At 35.4% G+C, this 17,689-nt stretch overlaps 1 protein-coding gene across 6 annotated transcripts in view; it reads right to left on the bottom strand.

The window, feature by feature from the left end:
* The window catches only part of SLC25A21 (solute carrier family 25 member 21), a 252,255-nt gene that overhangs the window by 108,964 nt on the left and 125,602 nt on the right, over window positions 1-17,689 (bottom strand). For all 6 annotated transcript variants that reach the window (XM_051806527.1, XM_051806526.1, XM_051806529.1 and 3 more), the window contains one exon: window positions 1,414-1,462. In XM_051806527.1, the coding sequence (XP_051662487.1) occupies window positions 1,414-1,462 (49 nt within the window). The remainder of the gene's footprint in view (window positions 1-1,413; window positions 1,463-17,689) is intronic.

Below are 17,689 nucleotides of genomic sequence, written 5' to 3'. Positions count from 1 at the left end.
GAGTTACAGCAAAACTTGTCAAAATGAAGTCACTAAAGCATATTCTTTGAGGACCATATGATGGCAGACCAAGAGAGATTTTTTCCTTTTAAATTTGGTCTTGTATTTTTTTTGCTTGTACCCTGTTGCTTCTGAGTCAATAGTTTCCATCTTCTTATGTAAGTCTTGTTTCAATAGCATAGTCTCAGTGGTACTTGGAGGGGCAGAGAGGACCTTTGAGACTACCAGATGCATTGTCTCTAGACGAATCAACACATGGGTCCCTTCCAACTCAGGATATTCTGTGATGCTGTAACACATTCTGTATTATGTGGGCATCATTGCCTGAGTAAACTCCAAGCCCCAAGGAGGACTTACAGCAGATAATGCAGATGGAGCCTTAATGACTGCATTCTGGTGTTGGGCAATGACCACAGAGAGATGGCTTCCTGCTGCAAAATGTAAACTGCAGAAAAAGGCATCTCAAGGTCTTATACAAACTACAGAATGTGATTCAAACAGAAGCCAAAAATACATCAATAAAAAACTCACACAGTGGCTAACTGGAACTAGAATCTCAAGCCATAATTGACAGCTTCAAGCATATTTCAGAGACCACAGCTGTCCTCATTGCTTGTTTGGGGTCAATTAATCTCCTAGTGAAGCTTTTCTACCTACATGACTGGGACATAGATAAAGCTCGAGAAGCAGTTTATGGTAATTATTGGCCCTGCATAACACCCATGGCATGAATAGCTTTTTTCTTACTATTGTATGCTTCTCCATTCTGATTTGCTTTTCACATATGGTTACATTCACTTATGAATTCATATAAAAACAGAAAAATAAAAGGATATTCCAGAAAATAGAAACGCAACTGTTCTTTTTCCATCTCAGTAATTCAACATCAAAAAACCCTAATTTGAACAAAATTTCCAGGTCATTTAATCATTTACTCATGTAAGAACAAATATTCAGAAAAGAAAACAAGGACAGATAAAGATTTATAAAAAGATAAAACCATGAAGTTATTAAGCTTATAAAGAGAATATGGAACATCTTCTTTTATTATTTTTATAAAAAAATCTGTGACAATTATTTTGGAGACAATATGGTATCTCCCAATTACATATAAAGCATCACTGCAGATGATATATATAGTAAGGGAATTTAACTTCATGTTGTAGCATTGTGTTACAACAGTGAAAATACATGTCATAAACAGATTTAACACCTTTAGATGACCTCTAATCAGAAATGTGTCATGCTACTCAAATTTCATCTGTTGAATGCTGCAGATACAGGTAAGTAAATATAAATGTCATTAAAGACACGAGTTATCTTATTTGAAGAAGTTCAAGGATTTTATTTTCTGACAGCTTGCAATTTGAACATCTTCCAGAGTCAACAAAACCTGTTCAAGCACAATCTTACCTTGTTTTCACTACATCAAGGGGATGCATCAGGCAAATTTCTACAAGACCTAAAAAAGAATAATAAAAAAGGTCCAATAAACATCTTTATGTAGTTGGTAGTTTAATTTTCATTGACTCCAACAGTTTCTGAAATTTGAAAAATGAAGTAAAAACCTAAGCATATCATTGATGATACAGTATACTAAAATACCTCATGTATTAAACATACTCCTCTGTAGCATATGTGAACCGTAAGGATTTTTGACAGTAAATGGTGCTAGTTGTTCATTATTGTGGAGAAAGTGAGGACTTATGCTATGAGGTCAATTTACTCATAGTTTTTGCTCAGTTTTCTGACTTGAGAACAGTGGGAACATTTGACTGGCATCATAAATAAGTACAAGAAATCTTGCTGAGAGTAGCAAAGGAAAGGAGATCAGGTTGGCACTGGTTTCTTTGTCATATAAGACCAATTCCTAAGGATACTGCAGGACAGCACTGGGGGCTCAGATGAACTTGATGTTAAGATGAGGCCTGATTCCTGAGCTGGGTGCCTGAGCTACAGCCTCACTTGTTCTTCATCCTATCCTGCTCTCTGCTGATGCTGATGCCCAGTCCTGGCTTTTCCTCTTCCTGCTCCACTGCTCATCATAAGCACTTACATACACATGCTGGGAACCTTCCACATGCCTGAATAGAAGGTCTGAATTGCAAGGGGGCAATGCCAAGGGAAGAGAGACTCGGAAGATCCGAAATGTGCCTGTCACTACCAGCTTCAAAGTTGGCTCTGTTATTCTTTCCACTCACCTGACACCTTATGAAAAATCCATATGTAACCCAGGGAGAATTTTCTGCTTAAATTTTGTAGACTTGCCTTCTTCTATTATCCGATTCATATATCATTCCAAAGAGAAAATATACAATAGAAAGATGTATTTATCAGAATCAGAGTAAAAGTGTATTTTTGAAATCCCTCAATCTGCAGAGATAATGAAACCCCTAAACAAGTCTTACAGGATTTTGAAATGTCAAGAAAATACTTACACCTATGTCCAAGATAATAACTACAATGTTTTTGAAATTTCTGTTCCCCTGTCTTATTGTCCTAAACATCCACCCTCCATCTCTTTATCCAGCATAATGAATTTAATGCTGTTACACACACAACCAGTTTGTGAAGACTATACTTATTACAAAGTTTGAGTGCATTTATTTAATTTATTTATTTTTATAGTAAAAATAGTTACAAAGTTTTTTGTAATAAAGAATGTGTCTTTTGGTGATTCACAGCTAAGTTTCTAAAAATCTTGATTCAGGAAAGCATTCTCACTCAAAATATCTGCAAATTCCTATCTTTATGTATACCATACAGTCCTACTGAAATTAAGCACATGCTTATGTTCCACTAGATGCTTTCCTATTTCAGATGTCATTGTCTCAAGTTCCAGATCCTGTCCTTTTACTTTAATGGCACAGAACATGTCTGATCTCAGGTGTTACTAAAGCTAACAGTCTCTAGTACCTAAGACAATTTTTTACATGTGAGGCTACTCAGCTTCTTTCTCTTTCTAAGCAAGGTGAAGAAATTACTCTAATACAAAATGAAAAATCTCATTTTGAAATCTTCCACACAAAAACTATTGAACTAATGGAATTTGCATTTTGGCCCTACTCTCTGGCAGACTTGATGGAGAAAAGCTCTTGGTGACCTTCACGCAGGAACCAGGCCCTGCCCAAGTAGTGTACACTGCAGCATCAGAAACTTGAGTTCTTTTCATTACTGAATATAAATCTCAGGGAGGCTTGAAGTTTCAAATATCAATTATTTTAGAACTAATAAGTTTAGTGTTTCAGGTAGAATAGGAAAACTGTGAGGTTCTTTTTAAATTTTATATATATCAGAGAGGATTAAATTTCAAAACATTATCTACTTTCTATTTCGACTTTACCCAAACCTTCTGAGTAACACATATACTTACTAAATAAGCCTTTTACACTGAAGCAAAGCATTAGCAGGGGAGGATTCTCATTATAGTCATAAATGTAACAGAGTTTTTAGCTCAGCCTATAATAAATACCTATATTTAAAAACGACCATTTATTTTCTGCTTGATATACTTCACATAGCAAATACACATATTATTGATAACTGTTATAAATTTGTCATAAGGAATAATAAGCTATTTATATAACAGCAAAGAACTGCAAAAATTTTTGTACATGAAGACAAATAACTTCCGGAGTTAGTAACAAAGGGAGGGCATAAACTGTAATGCTAGAAGTCACAATTAAATGTATTTAACAGGCATTTACATTAAAGTTTGTAAAGATGTTAAAATGTTTAAACTGAGTTCCTGACATAAAATACTTGCTGAGAGCTCTAATTTAACATAAACCATTTTTGTTCTTTCCTATTGTTCCACTCCAATGCATAAAGATTGCAAAACATAAAATTGGCAAGATAGCCCCTGATCCCTAACTTCTGCCACTGACTTTGAAGGACAATATCAGGTTAATATTTATGATCGTTGTTTTGCTGTATTGTCACTCCATGAACATGGCTTTGTTTTTCAATTCTGGATAAAAGGAAGACAACATAGGTGATATCAGCCAAAGGATATTAATATTAGTAGTAATAAGATCCATTAAAAAGAATGCAATTTCTCTAATGAAAGCAAAAAATGTCATCATTATTTCTGTGCAGATATATTGTCCAAGAATTATTCTCTTTTACTAAAATAAGATCATATCACATGTCACATTAGGGAACACAGACTATAATCTGTCCCAAAACCTGTAAACTACTCCAACAGCTGCCAACAGGTGCTTTGCGAGTGGAGTTGCAGCCGAGTTTTTCAGTGCTGGCAGGGGGCATAGTCTATGAGTTTTTCCCTTTCCAACCACCCTCCTTTTCCAAACTCTCCTTTTCTATCCTTATCCTGCCTCCCCACTCCCTTTCCGTTTTTGATCTTCTATTCCATCTTGTTTTGGCAGATAGAGCCTACAGCAGGGGGCCAACCATGGGGCCAAGGGTTGTTCACCCTATTCTGTTTTTGCAGCATTAATGACCATTTTGGGAGAAAACCGTACAGTGCCAGATTTTGGATCCATTTTCTTGGTCCTCATAGGATAATTTTTAATTTGGGAATTTTTCCAGTAACTGAATCAGATGAATTCCAAGGTCCTTGGCAAGAACTCTGTTTTGATAACTTCGGGATTCTATTGGTTATCGGGCTTTCTCAGTCTTTCCTTTGTCTCATCATACAATTACACACTAGGTTTTATATGATGTATAGTTACTTGATTTCACCAGATAGAATTCTTCAAAAGATGCTGGGATTATGACACAGCTCTCTGAAGAGCACCAAAGGAGCGCACACTGTGCAAGACACTAATGGAACAGCTACAAACACAAGCTACATTTTTCCATCTAGTATAGTAGTCATGCAAATCATTACAACATCCTGCTTGATAGCCTGCCCAGAAAGTGTGGTGGCCATACTAAATTACAAGCACTCTGAGATGTGCTCAATAAAATAAAATATATTGCTCTTTCTTTAGCTAATGTTCATCAGCTTTGTGACAAATTCAATTAGCACTATGAAAATCTAATTTACTAAACAGCTCTATCAGGGTGCAATATATTTTAACTTGTTACTCTGGAAAGACTACTGTTTATAAACCTCATTTTCATGACAAAGTAGCTAGCACAGCTACAGATACATTGTCCAAAAAAATACTCTAATCATCCCATTGGGTCTCCTTGGTGATGTCACATGCGAACTAACCCAGAGTGATTTATGATGGTCTAATTATGTTTAAAACAACTCAGATCCAACTAGCTGAACAAGAGCCCAAAGGAAATATAGGAAAGAACAATTACTGGGTCAGTCCAACATTTGTTGTCTTCTGGGTGGGAAAACATTCCCTGTGAAAACTGGATACTAACCATAAAGCAAGACATAATCAAAATCTCTGTGTTGAAGAAATAACCAGCTGTCATAATTAACATACTTTAAGTGTACACAAGTGGAATATCAACAACCAAGAAGGGAGTCCAGAATTCTATTATGTAAAACATTCTGCTCAGTAACTGAGTCCATGGAGGGAATAAAATGACAGAAAATATTGACCTCCAAACTGACCTTCCTCAGTAAAGCATTCTCCCTTTCCCAAATAATATCTTCTGTCTTTAAATTGTTTCCCATTATGGATTACATTACATTTCCTGCTACAAGATTCACACATAAAATTTCAAACTGGCCATCTCTTACATCTCTTCATACACCTCTTCAACACAAACATTTTGGTGACTTGTGGGCATTTTGAGTTACTTTTTTTTTTGTTTCTCTATTCCATCAAACATACAAATCCTATATCAATAATCATATATGGCTTGAGAATGACTGTTTAGAATGTGCTGTAATTATTTATCTAGCAAAACATGAAAGTCGAGACTTTGTAGCACAGGATTATAGTTCTCTTCATTTCCACGAGTGTTTCCATACTTCATCACTGAATAGGGAGAAAAAGAATGAAAACAGTTCTTGCAAAATAGCACAGATAAAAATAGAACCATTATGGCTTTGGTCTTCCTTAGGAGACAAATTCTTTTCTTCAGCATTTCATCGATCCTCAAAGCTACGAACTGAAAAGTGTGAAGTGCCTGTGATACATACTGATTTGTCTTGCAAAGAAACCTGAGTAGCTCACCCTCTACATGTTTTCTGCATAATACACCATGAACACAGATTCAAGAGATGTAGAGCATGATCCATGTGTTAGTTCAGACAACCCCCTACAGCGTACAAGTCATTATGCACCCTCCTCCCCGTGTGTTACTCATTTCCCTGGAATAACACAGTCACTGGAGAAACACAACAGACAGGAGACTGGCCATAGAAAATGTGGTAATAAACACATCAGGCACTGCATATTGTATAGCTGGAACAGTTTATATTTATTTTGGCTTTTACATAGATACAGTTACAATGTAAGAAATGATCATAAATATTTTATGCGTACTATGAATTTCCTTCTGAGAATATATGTCTCACAGAAAGAATCTTGTGTTGATTTTTGTATCCTAATAAAAACAATGACAAATTCCTCTTAAATATGCTTTTCTGTTGGCTAAAACACTCCATTTGACAAGATGAAGCATGGAATCTCTTCCTGATTGTAACAACACTATTTGAAAAAGAATCAATTCCTGAGAAAAAGCATCCCTGGACAAAAGCATCCCTGTGGTCAATTCTACACAGGCTCATTTGTATTACCTGGCTGTCTGACTCATCTTCACAGACACATAAAGTTTTTATCCATTCTGTAAGAGTACATCTCCCTCAGAAAACTCCACAAAATGCTAGGTTTGCTCTTATATGTGTGGTAGCCAAGGCTCACTCCTTTCCTAGGGAGGCAGTCATGTATTGTGCCCTCCTCAATTGAAGTACATGCCAACGAGGCTCCAAGGAAAACTATACAGCAGTATGTATAGACTGTGCTGGAAAAGATCTACCTGTTAGCCTTCACTTAAGAAAGTGACACTTATTTTAACTGTTGCCCAGGATTCTATTTAGTGATGTGATATGGGATTAACTAATGGTACCCTGGAGCTGCTCACAAACATTAATTAACATTTTAGGTAATGAGCCAAATCAATGCTTTCCTTAGAAAATGTGGAGAAATGGAAAGTTACTACAAGAAGTACTCCATAATAGAAATGCTGCATTCATGACTCATTCTCCCTTAGAGACCTTGTCTACACAGAGAAAATATACTAGAAAACATGTTAATTAAACAAGTTGTTGAATATGATTTTTCCCTTGGTGTGGACAAGGATGTATGTGTTTAAAAATGTGTTAGCTGATCACAGGAGGATCCCAGGAGAAGCTGTTGGTTTACTCTTGCATTTTAGAAGTCTTTTGTCTGCAGGAGGAGCTTTGTCATGATCAATATTTTGTTATGTAACAGATGCAACCTGTCAGTGTAACATTGCTATCTGGGAGTGGAGGAAAAGCAGGGTTGGGAACTGTGATTACCTGTCTTTTAAAAAAAACCCCACCCAAGACTTCAGTAGCTGAAGGAAATTTCCAACATTTGGTCTACAGCATTTGTGTTGAAAGTGGTCAGTGTTCTTGGAGTAATCTCTATGAAAGCAATTCAGTCTGTGTTGAAATAATAATGGTTCCTAGGTTACATGGCATAGCAAATGAGCATTTTAATCTTCAGGGTTTCAAGTAAAGGTTACTCAAGTGCAAGAGAATCACATCCTAGATGTGTAAAAGACAGGAACTGGAAATGAGTGTTTCAGGCAGAATGTTGTCTAGATCGCTGTTGCTCAGCTGTAAACCCCCCTCAGTTTCCAAGTCCTAAGCCACAGACCCAGCTGGAAATGTGCTCCTGTTCAAGGCTCACATCAGACAGATCAAAACTCTCATCTTTGGTGCTCACAATGCTTACCTAAAATCTGCTGGATTTCACTGTTCCCTGCCCAGCTAAAGAAACCATTATTATTGCCAGACGAGAAACTGTTCAGTTCTACTGCCAGTATAAGAGAAGTGTAATTGTAGTCATTATTTTTGCTGAGCTTGAAAATAGGGTGACAGCAGTTGAGAGAATAAAGACAGAAAATTGTATGGAGCTTCTTAAATAGTCATGTTATGAATACAGGATGATATGACAAGATAGTCATGCCGTGATACAAGATTTAAGTTGTGATTTATACCTGGGCACACATGCATAAATCTTTACAGGCTTTGGAAGGGCAAATTTCACCTTGCAATAATACATGCATATAGAAGTACTGAGAGGTTACTACAGTAATAATAAAGCAATATTTGCCATTCAGCATTTGTCAATAAGGAACATAAGTGAAGCTTTTTGTCTTGATGCCTCAGGTACTTTGTTGGAAAAATGAAAAACCAGAGTTTAAAAAAACTGTGATTATTCTTATATTTTAGTTCCTTTTTAAAACTTATTTTTATTGGATCTTTAAATTGAAGAGAAATGGTCCTATCAAGTTATTGTATTTCCCTTTCATAGTAGTTCTACCATAGTATGGACTTTTTTTTCAGTCTAACACACAGCCAAGCTGATATATGTTGATTCCATGTAAGCAGACCAAGAGTAAATATACCCATCAAAACCATGGCTCTTCGATCAACAATGTGCATCTAACTTACACTTAGCAAAATTCTGTAAAAATTTGTCAATGTATTTCTTTCCCCTGGGTAAAAATATCTAGCTTTAATGTTTTAAGTATATATGCAAACTATTCTAAATTTATCACAAATTTATTCATTGTTTGTTTTCCACAATGTTTAAGGCACAATCATTCAAATCAGGACATTATGCTCATGCTACCAGCAATAACCACATCTTTATACTTACTGTTGCCTAGAATACAGCTTTACAAATCTTTTAACATGCTTCACTTAAACTACTTAATGCTTATTTATGTTCTCCAAGTATTGTTTACTGAGTAAAACCAAAGCCCATCTTCCAGCTTGATTTGATTTTTTATTTGCTTCTTACTTTAAAATGAAAAAAATTGTCCTTTTTTCACAGACTTACCAACTTGATTAACCTGCTTGACTGCAGAAATACTTATATATATGCCATTAGACAAATCTATGACAATTTGGAGGATTAAGTTAGTTTTAAATTACATTTAGTTAAATACTTCTATAATAAGACTAGAAGGAAATGTCAAGTCACCCAGCAAAAATCAGTGCCTAGTCACAGAGGATCTTCTAGAGCTAGATCTTTTTGGAATAATGGTTCTTCCAGACTCCAGTAGCACACACTGCTTTCACAGGCATGCAATTCCAACTGCACTACTCACATAAAGACTTTTTGAGGTAAAATGCTATGTAGAAAGGTTCTTTGTATGGTAAGACATACGAAATTTGCACTTATGGCATAGACAAAAAGACAGTTTTAAAATTCCAGACTTTTCACACCTTTACCTGTGTACCACACCTTTACACACCATCTTAAAATACCAAAGCTGTTCCAATGAGGCTGAATAACATGGAGAGTTTGAGTATGCAGCCAAACCATGTAACATTTAGTTACTGACAAAAAAGGTAATGGAGCAAAACACAGCACACGACATTAAAAAAAAAAGCAAGTATTTTCTCCAAGTTCTTAAATGTTATTGAGGAAATATGTCATGCATCTCCAGAACTTACCATTTAGAATGTTACAGGAATTTGCTTCACTTTAATTTCCACTTCAATTCTTATTTAAAAAAATAGCAATAAAAACATTAGGATATAACAAATATTTCTGGGCAAAGTCACTTTTTCCAAAATGACTAGCAATAAAGAGTTGTTTATATAGTTAACTGGTTTTTTTTCTTTAATTAGTCTTTCTGATGCTGTATTGGCATTAAAACTTTGAATTATAAAATAAACACTTGCAATTTACAAACTTCAGTATCAGAGTCTCTAGACACAAGTGAAAGGCTATATATTATGCAAAATCTCCATAAATTTTTCAGCAAGGATTACAGGCTATTATGTCACTCACATATGACATATTTTTTCCTTGATGTGTGTCTGAAATGGAAGTTTTTTAAACTATGATTGAAGGGACCGCTGAGGTCAGCACTGGGTTACATGATGTTTGTGTCACTACAGCTTCAGATATTTCAATGCATATTGAATCAATATTCTTGCAACAAAAATGTGTAACTGATATTTTCGTTGCTGTTATAGTAAAATGCTTCTCAGTAAACTTGTTTTCATAAGAAGTTTGCTTATTCATATGTCCCAGAGCTGTTGTAATCTTCATTGCTAATGCTGATCTAAGAGCAGGGACATTATTCGATTTCTTGACACATTTAAAGTTCTCTAATGAATAAAGCAAACAGCTTATGGCTGCTTGGACTGTCACTCGATTGCCCTGGAGGGCTTTAATGTCCTTAAAATAGGCCTCCTAGTTTGTATTTAACTACCTTGTCCACAGAGGTCTGAGGGATAGAGCAGATCAAAGATGTGCTGGCAACATAAAAAGCAGCTGTCCTTCATTTACCTTTAATTAGCTACATCTGACCAGATTCTTTATGGCCTCTTTGTCACACACTCAACAGTCTGTAAGCCTTCTGACCTGTCCTTAAGGGCTGTACCCTTACAAGAGTTTCAACAAAATGCAAATTAAAAATATGAGATACAGAACTTTGAAAAAATATTTGGTCTCACTATTTTGGATTTGTCTGCAAAAGCTACAAATTGTTCAGTATTTGGAGTGTCAAAATGGAATGGTTCCTGAGATTACATTTAGTTATCTATGGTTCTCTGTGTACTACTCAACATTGCAATGAGTAAATATCACACAATAAGGAATCTTAAAGAAAACTGAAAGGTAAGCAAGTACATCTTTGGCTAGGACAATATGCTGCTCTGCCAGGAGCTGTGACATCATTGTAAAGAAAGTAATGTACCTGCCCTCCCCCTACCCTTTTTCACAGAGATGCCATTAGTTAAGAGATCTGTCTGCTTAGCACAGAATGCACATCAGTATCCAGTAGGATTTTGACTAAGGGGAAAGTTCTGTCATTGCTCCAGTACCAATAAGCAGTTCTTGTACATTATAGCCCTGTAGTCAAGATGGACTAAATGCTTGTATCATCAAACTAAGGTCTTTATGGAATAAAAAAGCCTGTTTGACACAGCAGCTAGGGTGTACGCTAAATGACTCAAGTTATTGGTACTTCATCACACAGGGCATTATATTAACCCACTGGTTAATTAACCCACTGGAGATGGACAGAGAGCACCTCTTCAAATTACCTGGATTTTGGATTAGGTCCTTTCACAAAAGATTAGCCAACAACAGAAAAATACACAAAAGATATACACAGAGTAGAAAGGTTTCAAAAGCTGATTCTGTAGCCTAAGCTATCCCTTGATATTTTTCTCTATATGTAAAAGAAATTTATATCCTTCGTATTTTTTTCCCAAATTCCAACTTTTTAGTCTTCCCTAAGAAAATTATAATTAATCACATCTCCAAACAAGTTAGCACACCTTCAAAGGCAGTTGTGGTGAGATACATAAAAAACCAAATAGCCTGCCTTAATAAATGTACAGTAGCTAGCAAGTAGGTGTGGCTAGAAGCCAAACCTTATTCTTCAAGAAAAGTCTCTATTAAGAGCAGTATGCAGAAGTAACTTTCTCCCAGACTATGAACCTTGAGGGATTACTGTTACACCTCAACTTTCACAAAGTTCTCTTCTAGAATTGTACATAGTACTTGACCCACTGTATAGCTGACAGCTAGACTTACTCATAATATATTACAAAGGCATGTATTTTTTGTCTTTCATTTAAGAGATTTGATTTAAAACAGGAGTCAAATATACTTCCATATATAACTAAAAGAGAAGCGTGTGAAAATAAAATAAAATTAAGGGGACTTAAAAACATATTAAACATAATTACATGATTACTTCTGTCATGTTCAATTAAGAATAATTGAATAGTTATTAATGAGATATTAATTTTTTCTATCTTTTGTACCATCAATATAAATGCATATTGAAGTATGTAGATGTATGAATAATGAAATGACAGCACCAGTTTCAGCTCAGGAGAAGAAAGCAAATAGAAATATGCACAGGAATGCTGAATGTGTAACAGTGATAATGGTAATTTTCTATGCATTACTCCATGTTACACTGAAAACACATCTTTGACTGGGACACTCCAGGGATCCAAAAACTGTCAAAAAAAAGCTTGCCCAAAGACAAACCTAACTGCAGAAATGGGAATGTTCCTAAAATATTACCATTAAAAAGCACTAAAATAATGTAGATTAAAACCTTATTTTTCTTCCAAATGAATGAACGTAAATAATTCCCCTGGGTAAAAATAACTAAAATTGCTAAAAAACCCACAAAATTTTGTTAAAAATATACATGCAAGACATGGAACAACTACTGTTTTAGACCCTTATAGAAGTCTGCTTTGGAACAGCTGCTGAACTGAACAATGCTACAAACAAGCAGGAGTGCACAAAATGTACTGTGAAGTCTTTTACTCTGAGGGGAACCATGCAGGCAAAAGGTGACCAGCTCTTCTAGGGTGAGGTCTCACTTATTTTCCTTACTAAATATCAGTGGCTTAAATTTCCTGCTTGTAGCAGCAGAAACATTTCAGAACTATCAAAGGAGAGTAATTCCTGTTTGCAAATTTTCCTTTGTTCGAGATCTATGAATAATATTTTAGACAAAATATAACCCAAAATGAAGTGTATATGCTGTAAAAAACTACTTGTGACTATAAACATATGTTTAAAATCAGTTATTTTCCCCCAAATATAGTATATGGAAATACATGAAACTTGGCAAAAATAATAGGCAGGGAAAGCTCAGTATTGGATGGCCATCGCTCGGAGGATGAGACAACTGACCACAAAAAGCAAAAATTTCAGAATTAGCTTGTAATGACATGAAAGTTTGAACAATTGCTGTACCATAACATATCAAATTGTGTCCATTTTAGTTTTGTAAAGTGGTTTCCTACCACTTTCTTTGCTAATCTGTACTTGAATGACTTTTCTGAAAAAGTTTTGGTTCCCATCGAGAAAGCTGAACAGTTTTTTCCACTAGTTGCTGCAATGTAAACTGAGCAATTCCTAAGTTCTCATTGGCTGTGAAACAACTCCATGGCTGATAAGATTTGATAAAATTTTTATGACAACCTAAACTATCTTTAGTTTCCTACCTAATGAAAACATATTTATAATATAATCCAAAAGTATAGATAAACTAATGTTGTATAAATGTTCTAGGTCCATTCCAGATGGTTACCAAAAATTTCCTTAAAACAGGTTCTTTTTATGGTTTAAATATCAACACTACTTAAAGGCAATAGTAAGATAATGTTTTTTTCCCATTTCAGCTGCTATAATTTAGATTAAAAGTACATTTTCTTCATTCCTCTTAATGTTTAATATTAAAGTTTAAATGTAATTGAATTTTTCCACTTTACTGGGGAAAACAGTGACAAAAATATCAAGTATAACTATATCAAAGCCATTTTCACAACAGACATCTTTAATCTCTTACAGACCTAAAATCAGGTATTTCACAAATATGGCTCCTCCTAATAAATACTTAACCTGTTTTTTTTAAAAAAAGCAAACATTAAGGATGCAGAAATTTAGATTTTCATCCATTGGTTGAATATTCCTGAGATTTTCAAATATATTTTTGTTGGGGTTTTGCCTGTTCCAGTAGTTATAACATTACACATTGACAATACTGTTAAAATTAGGTTGATCTAGTCTCATTTTAAGATTTATGTTCTTGTTAAAAATTTTGTACTTATTTGCAGGCAGTGCTGAGCAATTTCATTTTACTTTACTCAGGTAACTAGAAATTGAATATTTTTCAGTACAGGATAAAAACCAACTCATTTTGATTTGTTGCTGTCCAAAATTTCCACTGAAGTTGTAACTTTTTTTTTCTATAATAGAGAGAGGATCAAACTCCAAAAGGTATCTCAAGAAGAATATATTCAATCTTCACGTATCAAAGCAAAGTAGTATGGCAGTAAGTGTAGTTCTGCAAAGAGATCAGAAATTTGTATCTTTCTTTTTCTTCCCCAATATGCCAGTAGTATTAATAATCCTTACTACAGGATTACAATACCAAAATTCATCCTAATTACAAAATAAGGCTTAAAACAACTGCTTTGTATGAAAAGATATTCAGGACTGAATATGTTGCTTATTAAGATGGAAGCACTTCCCTAACATTTCAGAGAAGTCTGCTTTATATACTACAAAGAACTAGATTCAAGGAACTAAGTGGACTAAACCAAAATGACTGATTATCAAGTATCTGTGGATAGAATAAAAAAATGTAAAATATTTTCTTGAATGTGACTGGTATACACAATGCTGTCAAATATTCTAAGGTATTCTACTATGTGCTTTTTTTGTTGAACTCTATGTTGTGGCAACAGGTGATGACAGCATCACTATTTTGTGTTATTTTAGCAGTCACTGGTCTTCCCAGTATTTTTCACCACTCCCATTTGCTGGCAGTATATCATGGCAAAGATTCAAGAGAAATCCACTATGAAGCTGTTTGTTAACTGGGAAATGTCAACATGCAAAGCCATGTCTAGAATTAACCTGTCTTTAACATTTTCAGGCACCCACACCCTCTCTTCTTTCAAAAACTTAATTCCATCAGGAGCTTGCCAGCACTAAAGAAACAAAGAAAAACAAACAAACAAACAAACAAACAACACCAAAGAAGAAGGGAAAAAGGTGTAGCCATATTTAACACAAAGACAGAGTAATATTCCTCCAACAGAGGCATGAAGGCTGGTAACACTGAACTTCCCAAGAGACAAATGTCTTAAAAATGTAAATACCACGAGCTAAGAAGGAATAATATTCCACCAGAAGTATGAGGACTTACCGCTAACAACTGTAATTATAGAAATTTTCAACTTATTTCTCTGGGAAAATATCTGATTTTTATTGGTCATTAACTATGTATGTCACTGAATTCTTAAGTATCCTTTCTCAGAGAAGACACATTTTCTCCATTAAGGGGTTTAAAATGAGACTTTTTTTTTTTTTGAGAACAAAATGAACCCACAAAACAAGTGAGGATTCTATAATCCCCTTGTTTATTTCTTTAATACAAGCTCTAATCACTGACAGGTGGTCAGTTACACATCAAGTAAAAAGGGATAACTGTAAGTATCAATGTAGCTACAGTATTTTTAGAGGGTGTCTGTCACCTGTAAAGAATGCCTCTGCCATGGTGCAGTGGGCCACACTATTGTTGATGCTAATACAGAAGCTCTATATCCCTTGGTTATGTCCATGCTTCCCCTGCAAAAATATGTGTATGAGAGCAAAGTAGAGTGATGCAATCAGCATCTGAAAAGTATTCTCGAGGTCCAAGTTTCTAGCATCTAAACAGTGGATAACCTGAAATGTGTACTGCAAAGTCAGTTCTCCATTGTTCAAATCTCTCCTCTTTACATCATCTTGAACTAAAGAGTACAATCTCTTCTCGTCTCAGAATAACAGAGAAAAAAAAACCTAACAGGAAAATGAGAGTTTCCATATAGTGACAAGTCAAGTATTGTCCTCTTCACAAGCTGTGAAAGTTAAGAACAAGTAGACCTGCAAAATCCACCCTGTCAGGATCAGGACCAGCTTCAGTGTTTGCAAAAGGTAAATGCTGACAGATGCTTCTTCTACATTATGACATGAAAGAAACAAAAATTTCCTGCAAAGTTCCTAAAGACATAACATTTGTATTTTACATTATTATTAGAGGGCTGTGACTAAAAGACTCAACTCATCCATTTCATTCCCTTTTGCTACTTTGTTATGTCTATATTTGGAATTAATTTAACACAACAGAAAAGAGTGACAAGATCAAGAAATTGGTGTTAAGGCCCTGAAACACCTACATTACATGCACCATTACTTAAAACCAGCTTTTGTCTTATTTGGTTTGGACTCCTGTTCCTTGTTAGGGTTTGGAGAATGCTTGGTGAGCTGACAGTGGAGCACACAGCTTTGGTTCACTGAAAAGGTAGGGAAAAGGGGGTTTTGCGAAACAGAAAAAAATAAGTTTGTTTGTTCATTCTCCCATACTGACAGAGAATATAGCCTACTCTGCTTTAGAGCTAATTCTGTGGTCAGTCTTCATGTGATATCAAAAAAAGTCACAATATAGCATATATATACAATATGAAGTACTATGCAGCCCATCTGCTGTTGCATCACACCGTTGGCAATAGGACAGCACCATGGATTCAGCATGGGCCTCTGAGACTAATGTCTGACTACAGCATAGTTCCATAATGGAGTGGTGTTCTGCAGTGTCAGGAAGCCACTGTTATCATCTGTTTCTGAAATATGTCTCAGAGTTTCCTGTTTTCACAGTTCTCTGCAACTTCTGGCACTCAACCACACATGGTGTTGGCAGTATGTAGATTTAGAAGTCCAAAGACTGGCCACCCTTTACATGGAATGGGGGAAGGAAAAGCTATTGATCAGCTAATAATCAACTAAATTATTTAGTAAAAGGGTGTAATAGGAGGAAGGCATGGGAAAACTCTGGGATTTGAAGAAAGAAAATGGAATTCAGTAATATCAAATAATGTTTGCATACGGAATCTCACAGAAGGTCTTATGCAGAAAGCAACTGCGCAGATTTGGTCAAAAAGCACATGTCAAACTGAATGTAGTGAACTGAAGCAAACATCAACCCTTAGAGACTCCCAGCTGAAGAGAGACTCCAGGTGTCCATAATCAGCTATGTGGAAATTGGAAGCTTTCTACTGATGAAGACAATATCAGGGCAGCATCTCAGAAACCACTTTAAACAGACATTTGTTCATTGACTATCCTTCAGCACAGGTGTGCAACCGCAACAGTGAACATTTAGTCTCTAACACAGAGCATTCTTACTGCAGCTACTTGTGACAACTATTATGATATAAATTTTAATGTGTTATGCTCTTTTCTCAAACATGTGCCTTTGTGCATCACTACACCAGTTATTTTTGTTTTGCATGAAATCATAGCATAATTTAGTTTGGTAGGGATGTCCAGAGGTCTTTTAGTCTGACATTAGAAAATCCTGGTCTGCTTCACTCAGTTTGGTGCTATCCACAAACTTGCTGAGCACGGCCTCCATCCCATCATCCGGTATGAACACTACTGCTCCCAGTGTCAATCCTGGAGCAATATCACTGGTTACCGGCCGCCGTCTGGACTTTGCATCACTGATCACACCTCCTAAAGCCCAGAAGTCCAGTCAATTTTCCACCTACCTTAATGACCACTGATCCAGTTCATAATCACCAACGTTGTGACAAACTAGTCTACAGGAGACTGTTAAACGTCTTACTAAAGTCAAGGTAAACAACATTCACTGTCCTCTTGTATACTGAGCAAGGCACCTCATTAATATATGATTAATTAATGTAAAAATTTTGAGACCAGGACTTAGACAAGTGTTATGTAAACTACTTTGAGAACAGACACAATCCTGTTACTAGTGGGAATGGTCTTTCAGTGGCTTAAATAAAATCATGTATTTAATATGTTTGCTACTAGTCTTATTTTATTTGTGATATTGGTTCTAAAGTTAGATAATACTTTAAGCACTCATTAAAATAAACTAAGACTCATTTAGTGAAATGTAATTAATGTATTTGTGGGATACATAGGCTCTTTGACTTTTCTCTACCTTAGTGTCATAAATTGCAGAAAAAAGCTTTTAACAGCCTCACTATAACAGA

This window comes from Manacus candei, unplaced genomic scaffold, assembly GCF_025592945.1.
Source record: "Manacus candei isolate 608988 ecotype Guabito, Panama unplaced genomic scaffold, ASM2559294v1 h1tg000067l, whole genome shotgun sequence".
Classification (NCBI taxonomy): domain Eukaryota; kingdom Metazoa; phylum Chordata; class Aves; order Passeriformes; family Pipridae; genus Manacus; species Manacus candei.
This window is presented reverse-complemented; position numbering and strand designations above follow the sequence as displayed.